The 16,745-nt window shown below is 44.2% G+C and overlaps 1 protein-coding gene across 3 annotated transcripts in view; it reads left to right on the top strand.

The window, feature by feature from the left end:
• LOC139415175 (nuclear receptor coactivator 1-like) overlaps positions 1 to 16,745 on the top strand; it is a 102,980-nt gene that overhangs the window by 57,373 nt on the left and 28,862 nt on the right. For all 3 annotated transcript variants that reach the window (XM_071163058.1, XM_071163057.1, XM_071163056.1), the window contains exon 4: positions 3,899 to 4,065. In XM_071163058.1, coding sequence (XP_071019159.1) covers positions 3,899 to 4,065 — 167 coding nt within the window. The remainder of the gene's footprint in view (positions 1 to 3,898; positions 4,066 to 16,745) is intronic.

Below are 16,745 nucleotides of genomic sequence, written 5' to 3'. Positions count from 1 at the left end.
TGATGGTCCTCGCAGTGGCAGACCATGTTTAACAACACCTGCACAGGATCGGTACATCCGAACATAACACTTGCGGGACAGGTACAGGATGGCATCAACAACTGCCCGAGTTACACCAGGAATGCACAATCCCTCCATCAGTGCTCAGACTGTCCACAATAGGCTGAGAGAGGCTGGACTGACGGCTTGTAGGCCTGTTGTAAGGCAGGTCCTCACCAAACATCATCGGCAACAACATCGCCTATGCGCACAAACCCACCATCGCTGGACCAAACAGGACTGGCACAAAGTGCTCTTCACTGATGAGTTGCGGTTTTGACTCATCAGGGGTGATGGTCGGATTCACGTTTATCGTCGAAGGAATGAATGTTACACCGAGGCCTGTCCTCTGGAGCGAGATCGATTTGGAGGTGGAGCGTCCATCATGGTCTGGGGGCGGTGTGTCACAGCATCATCGGACTGAGCTTGTTGTCATTGCAGGCAATGTCAACGCTGTGCGTTACAGGGAAGACATCCTCCTCCCTCATGTGGTACACTTCCTGCAGGCTCATCCTGACATGACCCTCCAGCATGACAATGTCATCAGCCATACTGCTTGTTCTGTGCGTGATTACCTGCAAGACAGGAATGTCTGTGTTCTTCCATAGCCAGTGAAGAGCCCGGATCACAATCCCATTGAGCACGTCTGGGACCTGTTGGATCGGAGGGTGAGGGCTAGGGCCTTCCCCCCAGAAATGTCTGGGAACTTGCAGGTGCCTTGGTGGAAGAGTGGGGTAACATCTCACAGCAAGAATTTGCAAATCTGCTGCATTCCATGAGGAGGACATGCACTGCAGCTGGTGACCACACCAGATACGGACTGTTACTTTTGATTTTGACCCCCCCTTTGTTCAGTAACACATTATTCCATTTCTGTTAGTCACATGTCTGTGGAACATGTTCAGTGTATGTCTCAGTTGTTGAATCTTATGTTCAAACAAATATTTACATATGTTAATTAAGTTTGCTGAAAATTAATGCAGTTGACAGTGAGACGACGTTTTTTTTTTTTTGCTGAGTGTAGAAGCACATGCATTTTGCTACACTCGCATTAACATCAATGCAATTTGACTTTGACCCAAACTTAAAGAAAGCTTTGACTATGTACAGAGTCAGTGAGCCATAGCCTTGCTATTGAGAAAGGCCGTAGGCAGAACTGGCTCTCAAGAGAAGACGGGCTATGTGCAAACTGCCCACAAATTGAGGTGGAAACTGAGCTGCACTTCCTGACCTCCTGCCAAATGTATGACCGTATTATGGACACATATTTCCCTCAGATTACACCGATCCACAAAGAATTCGAAAACAAACCCGTTTTTGATAAACTCCCATATTTACTGGGTGAAATACCGCAGTGTGTCATCAAAGCAGCAAGATTTGTGAACTGTTGCCACAAGTAAAGGGCAACCAGTGAAGAACAAACACAATTGTAAATACAACCCATTTATATTTATTTACTATTTGCACATCGTTACAACACTGTATATAGGCCTAATATGACTTTTGAAATGTATTTTTTGAGTGTATTGTTTACTGTAAATTGTTTTCTACTTTTGTTTATTATCTACTTCACTTGCTTTGGCAATGTTAACATATGTTTCCCATGCCAATAAAGCCATTGAATTGAATTGAGAGAGACGGAAGGTAGAGCGAATGGTTGACAGAGAGAGTGAGAGAGAATGATAGATGGGGAAAAGGAGAGAGACAGTGGGTTTGAGAATGGGAACGAGGGGGGAAAAAGAGAGAGGATGGACAGCATCTTAGCAGGGTTCCTCTCATCCCCCTTGTCAGGTGATGATGCCCTGCTGGGTGAAAGAATAACAATCTGGCTGCAGGGTTAGTCCTCCTCTCCTCAGCTGTTCTCCCACTGCTCTGCACTGGTCTTCTACACTGCTCTGTCAGGCTTCTCCATCTCTCTCTCCCTCTCCTTTATTGGTATGGCGTAACAATGTACGGCGTAACAAAAAGCTTACTTTGGATATTTACAATGTTAAGATAATAAGAATCAAAATTGTCAACGGGACAACAGTAACAACAATAACCAAGGGTCAAAATAACCATACATTGAACAATAAGCATACGGTAGAGGACATGTGCAGGTTCTCTCTCTCTCTCTATGCTGGCCTCATGTAGGCCATGAATTATTGAGAGGCTCGCTGTCCCTGTAGATCCGACAGCCCTGATCCTCCTCTCCTCTCCGTCCTTGCCAGGCACTCGTTGGTACCAACCCAGCTGCAGCAGCTGACAGACAGTCTGCCTGGATACTCTCTGATGAGCCCAGGGCCGTGATCTCATCTCATTCACCTCTTTGTCTCCTGTCCTTCAGGAAATCCTTCATCTCCAGACTTTGTTGTACTCTAGAACTAGAGATATCTGTTTGTGTTTCATGGCCTGTGTCAAGTCAAATGATTATTTATTGAACCTTTAATTAACTAGGCAAGTCAGTTAAGAACAATTTCTTATTTACTGGGATAACACATCACGACGAGAGACTCCATAACACTACATAAAGAAAGACCTAAAACAGCAAAATAGCATGGTTGCAACACCACATGGCAGAAGCACAACATGGTAGAAGCACAAAACATGGTACAAACATTCTTGGACACCGACAACAGCACAAAGGCAAGAAGGTAGAGACAACAATACATCACGTGAAGCAGCCACAACTGTCAGTAAGAGTGTACATGATTGAGTCTTTGAATGAAGAGATGGAGATAACTTTCCAATTTGAGTGGTTTTTTTGCAGCTCGTTCCAGTCGCTAGCTGCAGCGAACTGAAAAGAGGAGCGACTCAGGAATGTGTGTGCTTTGGGGACCTTTAACAGAATATGACTGGCAGAACGGATGTCATATGTGGAGGATGAGGGCTGCAGTAGGTATCTGAGATAGGGGGGAGTGAGGCCTACGAGGGTTTTATAAATAACCATCAACCAGTGGGTCTTGCGACCGGTATATAGAGATGAGGAGTATGGAGTGCAGTGATGTGCCCTATAAGCAGCATTGGTTGCAAATCTGATGACCGAATGGTAATGAAACCAAAACAAATCAAACTTTTATTTAAAGTGCATTTAAATTTGCCACACATGAAAACAATCCTAAAATATCATACACAGAGGATGTGTAAAACAATCGCCTATTAAAAGCCTGGCTAAAAAGGTGGGGTTTTAACAGTTATTTAAAAACATTAATAGTGTCTGCTCCTCTTACGTGACAGTGCAAGCCGTTCCACAATTGAGGTGCTTTAATAGAGAACGCTCCGCCCCCTGGTTCTGGATCAAGGAACCGTAAGCAGACCAGTTTCTTGGGATCGGCGCACCCTCACTGGGTTGTATGGGGAACGAGCATGTCTGTCAGATAAGAGGTGGCAAGGTCATGCAGTGCCTTAAAAGTTAAGAGTAAGATCTTAAAATCAGACCGATACATTACAGGCAGCCAATGTAGTGCAGATAAAACTGGAGTGATGCGCTAATGGCTTCTAGTGTTGGTTAAAATCTGAGCTGCAGTGTTCTGTACCAGTTGTAGGCTTCTAATAGTAGAGTCTAAGCAGCTGGAGAGGAGGGCATTACAGTAGTCTAGCCTAGGTGAAACAAATGCATGGACTGATTTTTCGGAATCTGGCTGAGAGATGACGTGTCTAATTCTGGAAATGTTCCTGAGATGGAAGTATATTGTTTTGGATATATTTTGTATGTCGTCTAGTGACCCTTTATTCTCCGCCGACCATCGTGCGATCCTTACTATTGTGAAGGGAAATTCACTTGGTTGCAGCTAACACTCCATGAAATCACATTCAGCAAAGTTATGAACATTTCTCAACTACAAACCTAACCTGTGTGTGCGTGTGTGTGTCCCTGCAGTGTGGAGAAGCGTCGGCGGGAGCTGGAGTGTCGTTACATAGACGAGCTGGCCGAGCTCCTGTCTGCCAACATGGGCGACATGGCCAGCCTCAACGTCCAGCCAGACAAGTGCCACATCCTCAAGAGCACCGTGGACCAGATCCAGCAGATCAAACGGCGCGAGCAGGGTGGGCACCAGCGCATTAGAAACATACACACACACTTTGGCTCAATCCCAATACCCCTCCCCCTCGTTTCCGAGTGTCCCTCAGTGTGGGATGGAGCAGCTAGTGATGGGGAGAGATGAATCACATTGTAGAATGGGACATCACTACATCATTCGCGATCAGCAGAAGCGGCCAAAGGGTATCCTACCACTCAATTCATTGACGACAAGCCTTGTTCTTCCGAAATGACTGTACTGACGGCAGTAATAGCTTTCCTTATATTTCTTATTCACCCAATAAGTACTTTAATATGCGCAACAAATGAGAACAGCAGAACACCAATGTGTCTGTAATGTACCATCATCTGGCTGTGGTTCAATGTGGAGTAGTAATGTAGCCGTCCTCTGGCTGTAGTTCAATGTGGAGTAGTAATGTAGCCGTCCTCTGGCTGTAGTTCAATGTGGAGTAGTAATGTACCCGTCCTCTGGCTGTAGTTCAATGTGATGGAGTAGTAATGTACCCATCCTCTGGCTGTAGTTCAATGTGGAGTAGTAATGTACCCGTTCTCTGGCTGTAGTTCAATGTGGAGTAGTAATGTACCCGTCCTCTGGCTGTAGTTCAATGTGGAGTAGTAATGTACCCGTCCTCTGGCTGTAGTTCAATGTGGAGTAGTAATGTACCCGTCCTCTGGCTGTAGTTCAATGTGGAGTAGTAATGTACCCGTCGTCTGGCTGTAGTTCAATGTGGAGTAGTAATGTACCCGTCCTCTGGCTGTAGTTCAATGTGGAGTAGTAATGTACCCGTCCCCTGGCTGTAGTTCAATGTGGAGTAGTAATGTACCCGTCCTCTGGCTGTAGTTCAATGTGGAGTAGTAATGTACCCGTCCTCTGGCTGTAGTTCAATGTGGAGTAGTAATGTACCCGTCCTCTGGCTGTAGTTCAATGTGGAGTAGTAATGTACCCGTCCTCTGGCTGTAGTTCAATGTGGAGTAGTAATGTACCCGTCCTCTGGCTGTAGTTCAATGTGGAGTAGTAATGTACCCGTCCTCTGGCTGTAGTTCAATGTGGAGTAGTAATGTACCCGTCCTCTGGCTGTAGTTCAATGTGGAGTAGTAATGTACCCGTCCTCTGGCTGTAGTTCAATGTGGAGTAGTAATGTACCCGTCCCCTGGCTGTAGTTCAATGTGGAGTAGTAATGTACCCGTCCCCTGGCTGTAGTTCAATGTAGAGTAGTAATGTACCCGTCCTCTGGCTGTAGTTCAGTGTGGAGTAGTAATGTACCCGTCCCCTGGCTGTAGTTCAATGTAGAGTAGTAATGTACCCGTCCCCTGGCTGTAGTTCAATGTGGTGGAGTAGTAATGTACCCGTCCCCTGGCTGTAGTTCAATGTGGAGTAGTAATGTACCCGTCCTCTGGCTGTAGTTCAATGTGGAGTAGTAATGTACCCGTCCTCTGGCTGTAGTTCAATGTGGAGTAGTAATGTACCCGTCCTCTGGCTGTAGTTCAATGTGGAGTAGTAATGTACCCGTCCTCTGGCTGTAGTTCAATGTGGAGTAGTAATGTACCCGTCCCCTGGCTGTAGTTCAATGTGGAGTAGTAATGTACCCGTCCTCTGGCTGTAGTTCAATGTGGAGTAGTAATGTACCCGTCCCCTGGCTGTAGTTCAATGTAGAGTAGTAATGTACCCGTCCTCTGGCTGTAGTTCAGTGTGGAGTAGTAATGTACCCGTCCCCTGGCTGTAGTTCAATGTAGAGTAGTAATGTACCCGTCCCCTGGCTGTAGTTCAATGTGGAGTAGTACTGAAGCAGGACTTTCATTCCATAATAGCAGTTTGAAATGTAACAGTCCCATTTCCTTCACTCAGTCATTTTCTGCAATTTCTTGGGGATTAATGGCTGTTCTGAACTATTGTGCCAAACGTGTTAGGGTCCATGCACAGATCAGCTACGTAGCTACTCATCCATCCATAGACATACAATAAGCAAGAAAAGAGTTAGCTACGTTACTTCAGCTGCATTGCATGACTATCTTTTTTATGTTTTTATTTATGAACAGCAAGGCAAGCTTACAAAATTGTTTATTACATTTGCAGTAAATGCTTTAGCTAGATACTTTATATCAACTGGGTTTCACAAGATGACACCTTGGTTTGCTCAGGAGTCCCTAAAACATCAAACAACACAAACTACAATTCATAAAAATGTTAAATGCCCATATAGCAAGCTAAATGTATAGCTACAGTAGCTGGCTAATGTTCTTTTAATGATTCTTTAGGAAGTTATAATTACTTACATTTGCTTCCATAATAGTATTCTTGTCAGCTATTATTCTTGAAGCAACTTGACAGGGTTGGGTTGCAGAGCTTCATGGGAGTTTTGGGAAACACTTGATAGAAAGACTGCATGTTGATTTGCTTCGTTTATTGTGGGCTGAAAAGGCACTATGCCTTGCTCCAAGTTGAATTGTGATACCACTCTGTCTTGATGGGGCTCAGGGGATTGCACAGAACGGAGGGGGAGGGTATTGGGATTGAGCCTCACTTTCACTCACTAATTTACCACTCATTTGAACGCACATATGCACTCTCTTGCTGTTTCTCTAGTACACAAACACACACACCTTTACATCGCTCTCATTCCCCTCAGTCACTCATTTACTGACCCACATCCTCCCTCACTTCTCTGCGTGTTTGCTCTTATTTTTTCCTCAATCCCCCACTCCTACTTCCCCTGAAGACATCAGGTCTAGGTCTCTAGGGGAATTTTGCACAGCAGTAGGGACCCCTGGGAAATCATACTTTTTAGTCCTTAGAGCTAAATGACAAGCCAGACTAATCCCACCCTTAAGACACTGAAAGCTCGCTGTGACATCATTCTGCTGCATCTTATGTGTCCTTACATGTCCTTATGCGTCTTACTGTATGTTGGTTTGCTTAAGACATAGACAGAGTAATATCTCTGTTTATAGGCCCATATGTCTCTGATGCTTACATATCATTGTGTGCATCTTATGTACCCTTACACGCAAACCTCACGGCCACGTTGGGAGCGAGCGAGTGTTGCAAAATATATGTACACATACATGTTATTCAATCATTTCACCACATGGCTCGCAAGCGTGAACGAGTGTCTGCGTAGCCAAGCGCTAAAATACAACGTGGTTCTATCTGAGACGCTCCACGAGCTTCAAGTCTCTTCTTATTGGATATCAGGAAGATACAGACCCACTTGCTTGAAAGACAAAAAAAGAGAGATGAATTAATGATAACTAGGTTTCCCTTTTTATCTGTGGATTAATAGTCGGGGTAGAGAAACACACAATTTTGTATGACTCCTGGTGAAAATTCTACAAAGAAACGAAAAAGAGGATCATGCATTTCAGGTAAAATAACAGCCTAATGCTATTCTCCCAGGACAAACTAGCTAAAAACGATAGGTAGCTAAATGTCCATAAATATTTAATGTGTATTTCAAAATGCCACCAAATTAATATAGTTCGTTCACAGTTGGTTTTGGTATTTTAACTTCCGTGTCATGATCGCGCCTGGTTTGGATGGACAAAATCAACATGCGCGCAATGGCGCACGTAGACGGACGCGTGTGGCCGGTGGAGTCAGCGTGTTACATATCCTTAGTTCCATGCATCTGGTATGCCCTTACTCACTTCCAGTTAGTTCTACTTTAGTGTTGTCAGTGGTGGTGCGTGTGCACCCAGATTGTCTCTTAGTAATCATTCACTGGTCAGCGTTCTTGGGAAAAGCCATAAAACAATAAGAATCACTGAGTGGAATGGTGTTTGTTCCAGGTCACACTCACCACAGGCGTGGGGTCGATGGTTGAAGTCCCCCTCTGATCTGGCTCCATGCATGGTCCTGATGTCGCACACACACACGGTCAAATCAAATTTTATTAGTCACATGCGCCGAATACAAAAGGTGTAGACCTTACAGTGAAATGCTTACTTAAAAGAACCTAACCTACAGTGCAGTTTCAAAAAATACAGATGAGAATAAGAGATAAAAGTTTAAAGTAATTAAAGCAGTAAAAAATAACAAAATATACAAGGGGGTGCCGGTACAGAGACAATGTGTTGGGGGACCAGTTAGTTGAGGTAGTATCAACATGTAGGTAGAGTTAATTCAAGTGACTATGCATAGATGACAACTGAGAGTGGCAGTGGTGTGGAGAGGGGAGGGAGGCAATCTTTGACAATTTTAAGGGCCTTCCTCTGAAACAGCCTGGTTTAGAGGACCAGGATGGCAGGAAGCTTGGCCCAAGTGATGTACTGGGGCGTTCACACTGCCCTCTGTAGTGCCTTGCGGTCGGAGTCCGAGCAGTTGCCATACCAGACAGTGATGCAACCAGTCAGGATACTCTAGATGGTGCAGCTGTAAAACCTTCTGAGGATCTGAAGACCCATGGCAAATCTTTTCAGTCTCCCGAGGGGGAATAGGTTTTGTCGTGCCCGCTTTACGACTGTTTTGGTGTGCTTGTACCATGTTAATTTGTTGGTGATGTGGACATCAAGGAACTTGAAGCTCTCAACCTGCTCCACTGCAGCCCCGTCGATGAGAATGGGGGCGTGCTCGGTCCTCTTTCTCCTGTAGTCCACATTCATCTCCTTTGTCTTGATTACGTTGATGGAGAGGTTGTTGTCCTTGCACCACACGGTCAGGTCTCTGACCTCCTCCCTATAGGCTGTCTCGTTGTTGTCTGTGATCAGGCCTACCACTGTTGTGTCATCGGCACATTTAATGATGGTGTTGGAGTCGTGCCTGACGGTGCAGTCATGAGTGAACAGGGAGTACAGGAGGGGCTGAGCACGCACCCCTGAGGGGCCCCTGTGTTGAGGATCAGCGTGGCGGATGTGTTGTTACCTACCCTTACCACCGGGGGGGCCTGTCAGGAAGTCCAGGATCCAGTTGCAGAGGGAGGTGTTTAGTTCCAGGGTCCTTAGCCTATTGATGAGCTACAATTCTCACATAGGTGTTCCTTTTGTCCAGGTGGGAAAGGGCAGTGTTGAGTGCAATAGAGACTGCATCATCTGTTGAGGTGGTGTACAAATTGGAGTAGGTCTAGGGTTTCTGGGATGATGGTGTTGATGTGAGCCATGACCAGCCTTACAAAGCACTTCATGGCTACATATGTGAGTACTACGTGTTGGTAGTCATTTAGGCAGGTTACCTTAGTGTTCTTGGGCACAGAAGCTATGGTGGTCTACTTAAAACATGTTGGAATTACAGACTCGGACAGGGAGAGGTTGAAAATGTCAGTGAAGACACTTGCTAGTTGGTCAGCGCATGCTCGCAGTACAAGTCCTGTTAATCCATCTGGTCCTGCGGCCTTGTGAATGTTGACCTGTCTAAAGGTCTTACTCACATCGGCTGCATAGAGCGTGATCACAGTCTTCCGGTACAGCTGGTGCTCTCGTGCATGTTTCAGTGTTATTTGCCTCGACACGAGCATAGAAGTAGTTTAGCTCGTCCGGTAGGCTCGTGTCACTGGGCAGCTCTCGGCTGTGCTTCCCTTTGTAGTCTGTAGTGTTTTGCAGGCCCTGCCACATCCGACGAGCGCCAGAGCCGGTGTAGTACGACTCGATCTTAGTCCTGTATTGACACTTTGTCTGTTTGATTGTTCATCGGAGGGCATAGCCGGATTTCTTATAAGCTTCCAGGTTAGGGTTCCGCTCCTCGAAAGCGGCATCTCTACCCTTTAGCTCAGTGCGGATGCTGCCTGTAATCCATGGTTTCTGGTTGGGGTATGTACGTATGGTCACTGTGGGGACGACATCATCGATGCACTTATTGATGAAGCCAATGACAGATGTGGTGTACTCCTCAAATGCAATTAGAGGAATCCCGGAACATATTCCAGACTGTGCGAGCAAAACAGTCCTGTAGCTTAGCATCTGCTTCATCTGACCACTTTTTTTATTGATCTCGTCACTGGTGCTTCCTGCTTTAATTTATGCTTGTAAGCAAAAATCAGGAGGATAGAATTATGGTCAGATTTGCCAAATGGAGGGCGAGGGAGAGCTTTGTATGCGTCTCTGTGTGTGGAGTATAGGTGGTGTACAGTTATTTTCCCTCTGGTTGCACATGTAATATGTTCATAGAAATGAGGTAAAACTCATTTAAGTTTCCCTGCATTAAAGTCCCCGGCTCTGGGTGAGCGTTTTCTTGTTAGCTTATAGCGGAATAGAGCTCATTCAATGCTATCTTGGTGCCAGCCTCTGACTGTGGTGGTATATAAACCGCTACAAAGAATATAGACAAACTCTCTCGGTAGGTAATGTGGTCTGCAGCTTATCATGAGAAACTCTACCTCAGGCAAGCAATGACTTAAGACTTCCTTAAATATCTGGCACCAGATGTTGTTTACAAAAATACATAGACCGTCGTCCCTTGTCTTACCAGACACCGCTGTTCTATCCTGCCGGCACATCGTATAACCAGCCAGCTGTATGTTGATATTGTCGTCGTTCAGCCACAGCTCCGTGAAGCATAAGATGCTACAGTTTTAATGTCCCATTGGTAGAATTGAGGGTAGTGGGGGTTTATTCGATCACCTCCTACTCCTCAGAAGGCAGCCCGCCCTTTCGGCCTCTCTTTCTTCGCCTCTTGTTCACGCAGATCTCTGGGGTCGGGGCCTGTTCTCGAGGGATCCGTATATTCTCGGGCTCGTCAGAGTCGTGAAAGAAGAAAAGGTTTTCTGATAGTCCGTGGTGAGTAATCGCAGTCCTGATGTCTGGAAGTTATTTTCGGTCATAAGAGACAGTAGCGGCAACATTATAGACAAAAATAGTTTTAAAAAACAAGTTACAAACAGCACAGATAAACAAACAATAAAACACAATTGTTTGGGGGCACGTAAAACGTCTTCCTTCTGTTCCGGCGCCAGCACGCTTGTGCATACATTCACTGCACTCATTGGACAATAATATTTATCATGTTTGATATTATAAATACCTCACATGCACCTCGTAATAAGACTAAGCAATTAGCCTATTAAATGAATTATCTTTATCTGACTCTATAAGGTAATTAGCAATATGCAAGAGAATATGGTTGAGTTAAAGTAATAGACAATGAAGAAATGTCAGAGAATTGAATTTGAAATCCAAGTGTATTTAATTACTATATTTATGGATTCACATGCAAAGCATAAACTTAAGTTACAAAGCATTTACATGCATTACAAGACATTCTAATCATGGTCAGAGAGAGAGAGAAACCAAAAGTCCATGGGGGGGGGACAAACAGAAAAGAAAGAAAGAGAGAAAAGAAACGGGGGGAATAAAAGAGAAAAAAAGAGAGAAGAAAGAGAGAAAAAAGAATCTCACCACAGCTGGGCAGAAACAAATAAGAGAAAGAACAATGAATCTTAGACCCTTGTATAACCATCTGAGTTGTTTGGATTCAAAACCTTGTTGACCACTAGTATTACTTTAAAGTTAACCTCCAATCAGATATCAGACTTACATGATGTCACCTCTGCTTCTCAGTGGTGTGACATTGGTGGTTGGCAAGACCAACACAGAGAATGTTGATTTCCTAAGACGACTCATAGCAAATTCTTGCATAGAGTTGATAAGACGAGTCACTTCTGGGACTGGGCTTGCCCTACACACACACATGTTCAAACACACACACACACACACACACACACACGTTCACACACACCCTGCCAATGGGAGAAGCCATCCATCCATAGGGTGAGCGAGCATATCCATCCAGGCAGGGTCCATTCCTCTCTGATGGAGAGAGGAATATTTTCTGATGTGATGACTTATTCATTGTGCCAGTATGAATAATGTATGTTGTACGCTGGCATGAAGCATACTGTGGTACTAACAGAGGAAGGAGTGTCGTGCCAAGACCCCTCTCAGGGATGAATGACCAGATTAGTTCCATCATGTTGTGGGGGATTATGATGACAGGGATCATTATTGATTTGGCTGACTATATTAGATAGCTAAATCAGGATTAGGATTAACATCATTAGGATATTTGGCCAACAGAGGATAGTTGGTAACAGAGACTGAGCTGTCAATGCTCTCTCTCTCTGTCTGTCTCTGTCTGTCTCTGTCTGTCTGAACATAACTAAAGGCCCCCATATCACCACCATACCTCAGTCTTCATCCCCAGGGCCCAAGCCACTCTGAGGGGTACTACACTGGCAAATTTCTAGGCCTAACCAGAGCCCTGAGTCAATTTCTGGCTTTGAATTTGACCTCAGGGCTCTGCAGAAGGGCGGTCACACTGGTTGGCCTATCATCCAACACGTTTAACAGAGCTTCTCACAAGGCAGCTTTCCTTCAGGTCTTGACCCCTACCCAGTGTTGTTTTAGGGTTAACCATTAGATAACAACCTGAGGGGTATAATATTTTTCTAGTGGTCCCAAGCCATCCTGTGATCAGCTTTGTGTTTGGGGGTCAATTAGTTCTTAAATCAAAACCAATTTAGTTTTAATGTAGCTAGCTGCACGTCGCTGCTAGGAATGGGAACCTATAGACTTTGAAATGGTGGGCTAGGCCTAAGTAATGCAGGAGATTAATTTACAAGCCTTTAAATCCCTCTGTTGCGAAAAACCCGGTCCGATTTAGGTCAGAGCCTTAATGTTTATTTCACTTGAGACCACTCTGAGCATGGCAATCATTATGCTACGACTGCACCATTGGAGTAAGAAACATGTTAGTTTCCACCGTCATAGCCCGAATGGAAACTAAAGCAGTTAGAGTAGGATGATGACGTTGTCCCCCTAAACACTGATCTATGTTCAGATTAGTATTTTTCACTCTGATGTTTAAGTTTAGGATTTGGGGAGGGTAAGCTTATCTAAGATCTGTGTCTAAGGGATTACATGGTTAAGCATGTATTTTCCCTGTTTTCCCTCTGGTCAGAGATTCCATTAAACATCCTGTTAGAATGGACACACACAACCAGCAGGCATTTATAAGCAGCACTGTAATGTATACAGTCACCTCCAAAATGATTGGCACCCTTGATAAAGATTAGGGGGGGAAGACTGTATAAATGAATAATACACATACTGAGCTCTATTGTATTATAAAAAAAGGATATTCCATTATTTTATACTAATATAATTACTTAGGGAGATGATAGATTCTCTTTAACAAGTTATATTGTTTTCTCTCAAAAATATGTGTCCAAATTGTTGGCACTCCTAAAGATTCTTATAGATAAAATAAAACAGAAATAAAAATCTGTTAACATTCTACTTTTTTAAGTCATTCTCAAGGCTCTGACCATGTAAAATCCATTTGTAATCCATCACCGTGGGGAAAGGTAAAGAACTCTCAAATGAAAAGAGACAATTGTTTGTTGACCTTCATAAATCAAGCAATAGGTACAAGGAGGCTAACTCCACCATGGCTCGTTGGGAAAAGCCTATGGGGGGAAAAAACATTTTTTTTGGGGGGGGGGGATAAACGCAGATATTAAGGGATCTTATGTTTTGTTCTATGAGATAATCTTCTTCGGATAATGTCACTTTTTGTGAATTTTGAAGCATTTATGTAATCAAAAAAAGTAAAAAGCTAACGATGTGGTAACATGTCTAACAAAAAAAATACACTGCAATGCCTTTGACGTCACCAACACTACGTACAACTTCACAGCTAAATAAAAATAAAAAAACAAGATATGGCTAGATAGCCATGTAAAACAACTCTGTGATATTGACAGCCATGAGTAACTGGCTTAGTTGCTCTACCAGTAAGTTAGTAAGTTATAACGTTAGCTTTCCCAAATTGTTTAATTGTAAATGTGGATGGAGGGCAATGCCATTCTAGCTAGCTAGCAAACCTAGCTAACAGGCTTAACTTATCTTATCAGATGGACACAAAGTCTCCTCTGGACATTTCATCAACCTAAATAAAGAGGTATATTAAAAATAAAATGTGAAGCCACAGTCAAACAGTTCCTGTCTAAACATTGACTCCTACTGGTATATGAGGGGTAATGCACTTAAAACCTGTTTGGGAAAGTCGACAACATCCGGTGAAATTGCAGAGCGCCAAATTCAAATCTCTCTAAATATTTAACTATCATAAAAATCACAAGTGTAATACATCAAAATAAAGCTTCACTTCTTGTTAATCCAGCCGCCGTGTCAGATTTCAAAAAGGCTTTACAGCGAAAGCAACCATGTGATTATCTGAGGACAGCGCCCCGCATACAAACACATGAAAAACATATTTCAACCAGGCAGGTGCGACACGAAAGTCAGAAATAGCGATATAAAAAATGCCTTACCTTTGATCTTCTTCTGTTGGCACTCCAAAAGGTCCCAGTTACATCACAAATGGTCCCTTTGTTCGATAATCAAATAAAATTGTATTTGTCACATACACATGGTTAGCAGATGTTAATGCGAGTGTAGTGAAATGCTTGTGCTTCTAGTTCCGACAATGCAGGAATAACCAACCAGTAATCTAACCCAACAATTCCAAAACTACTACCTTATACACACAAGTGTAAAGGGATAAAGAATATGTACATAAAGATATATGAATGAGTGATGGTACAGAACGGCACAGGCAAGATGCAGTAGATGGTGTCGAGTACAGTATATGAGTAATGTAGGGTATGTAAACATTATATTAAGTAGCATTGTTTAAAGTGGCTAGTGATATATTTTTACATCAATTTCCATAAATTTCCATTATTAAAGTGGTTGGAGTTGAGTCAGTGTGTTGGCAGCAGCCACTCAATGTTAGTGGTGGCTGTTTAACAGTCTGATGGCCTTGAGATAAAAGCTGTTTTTCAGTCTCTCTGTCCCTGCTTTGATGCACCTGTACTGACCTCGCCTTCTGGATGATAGCGGGGTGAACAGGCAGTGGCTTGGGTGGTTGTTGTCCTTGATGATCTTTATGGCCTTCCTGTGACATGTAGGGTGGTGTAGGTGTCCTGGAGGGCAGGTAGTTTGCCCCCGGTGATGGGTTGTGCAGACCTCACTACCCTCTGGAGAGCATTACGGTTGTGGGCGGAGCAGTTGCCGTACCAGGCGGTGATACAGCCCGACTGGATGCTCTCGATTGTGCATCTGTAGAAGTTTGTGAGTGTTTTTGGTGACAAGCCAAATTTCTTCAGCCTCCTGAGGTTGAAGAGGCGCTGCTGCGCCTTCTTCACGTCGCTGTTTGTGTGGGTGGACCAATTCAGTTTGTCCGTAAAACTTCCTACCCTCTCCACTACTGTCCCGTCGATGTGGATAGGGGGGTACTCCCTGAAGTCCACGATCATCTCCTTAGTTTTGTTGACGTTGAGTGTGAGGTTATTTTCCTGGCACCACACTCCGAGGGCCCTCACCCTCCTCCCTGTCGGCCGTCTCGTCGTTGTTGGTAATCAAGCCTACCACTGTAGTGTCGTCCGCAAAGTTGATGATTGAGTTGGAGGCGTGCATGGCCACGCAGTTGTGGGTGAACAGGGAGTACAGGAGAGGGCTCAGAACGCACCCTTGTGGGGCCCCAGTGTTGAGGATCAGCGGGGTGGATATGTTGTTACCTACCCTCCCCACCTGGGGGCGGCCCGTCAGGAAGTCCAGTTGCACAGGGCGGGATGCGATTGCGTCGTCTGTGGACCTATTGGGGCGGTAAGCAAATTGGAGTGGGTCTAGGGTGTCAGGTAGGGTGGAGGTGATATGGTCCTTGACTAGTCTCTCAAAGCACTTCATGATGACGGACGTGAGTGCTACGGGGGGCGGTAGTCGTTTAGCTCAGTTACCTTAGCTTTCTTGGAAACAGGAACAATGGTGGCCCTCTTGATGCATGTGGGAACAGAAGACTGGGATAAGGATTGATTGAATATGTCTGTAAACACACCAGCCAGCTGGTTTGCGCATGCTCTGAGGACGCGACTGGTGATGCCGCCTGGGCCTGCAGCCTTGCGAGGTTTAACACGTTTAAATGTTCTTCTTTATATCCATAAAAACTCAGTTTAGCTGGTGCGCTTCAGTCAATAATCCATCCAGTTTCCCTCCATCAAAATGCATACAAAATTAATCCCAAACGTTACTAATAAACTTTTCCAAACAAGTCAAACAACGTTTATAATCAAACCTTATATATACTAATATGCAAATAAACGATTACATTTAAGACGGAGAATAGTATGTTCATTACCGGAGATAAATAAGAAAGAACGTGCTTTCCTCCACGCGCTTGGAAACACTACAGCCAAAATGGGAGCTACCTAGAAAAACTACAATATCTGGGTATTTTTTCCAAAAACCAGCCTGAAACTCTTTCTAAAGACTTGACATCTAGTGGAAGCCCTAGGAACTGCAATCTGGGAGGACTTGGTCTTATAATTATAGTACTATCCATTGAAAGTAGTTGTAAGCTGAATTTTTTGGGGGGGGTGGTTTGTCCTTTGGGTTTTGCCTGCCATATCAGTTTTGTTATACTCACAGGCATTATTTTAACAGTTTTAGAAACTTTAGAGTGTATTCTACCAATTATATGCATATCTTATCTTCTGGGCCTGAGTAACAGGCAGTTTACTTTGGGCACGCTTTTCATCCGGACGTCAAAATACTGCCCCCTAGCCCAAAGAAGTTAAATGACAACAAGTCTACCATGTATATACCCTGCATAGCTTTGGAAACAAGCTATGTCTGATTCTGCTGAGCTATCATTTCAACACATTCTAGGGAGCCAGGCTCAGGCAAATATAATCATCCC

This window comes from Oncorhynchus clarkii, chromosome 8 (assembly GCF_045791955.1).
Source record: "Oncorhynchus clarkii lewisi isolate Uvic-CL-2024 chromosome 8, UVic_Ocla_1.0, whole genome shotgun sequence".
Taxonomy (NCBI): Eukaryota; Metazoa; Chordata; class Actinopteri; order Salmoniformes; family Salmonidae; genus Oncorhynchus; species Oncorhynchus clarkii.
Note: the sequence above shows the minus strand (reverse complement) of the source record. Positions and strands in the feature narration are given on the sequence as shown.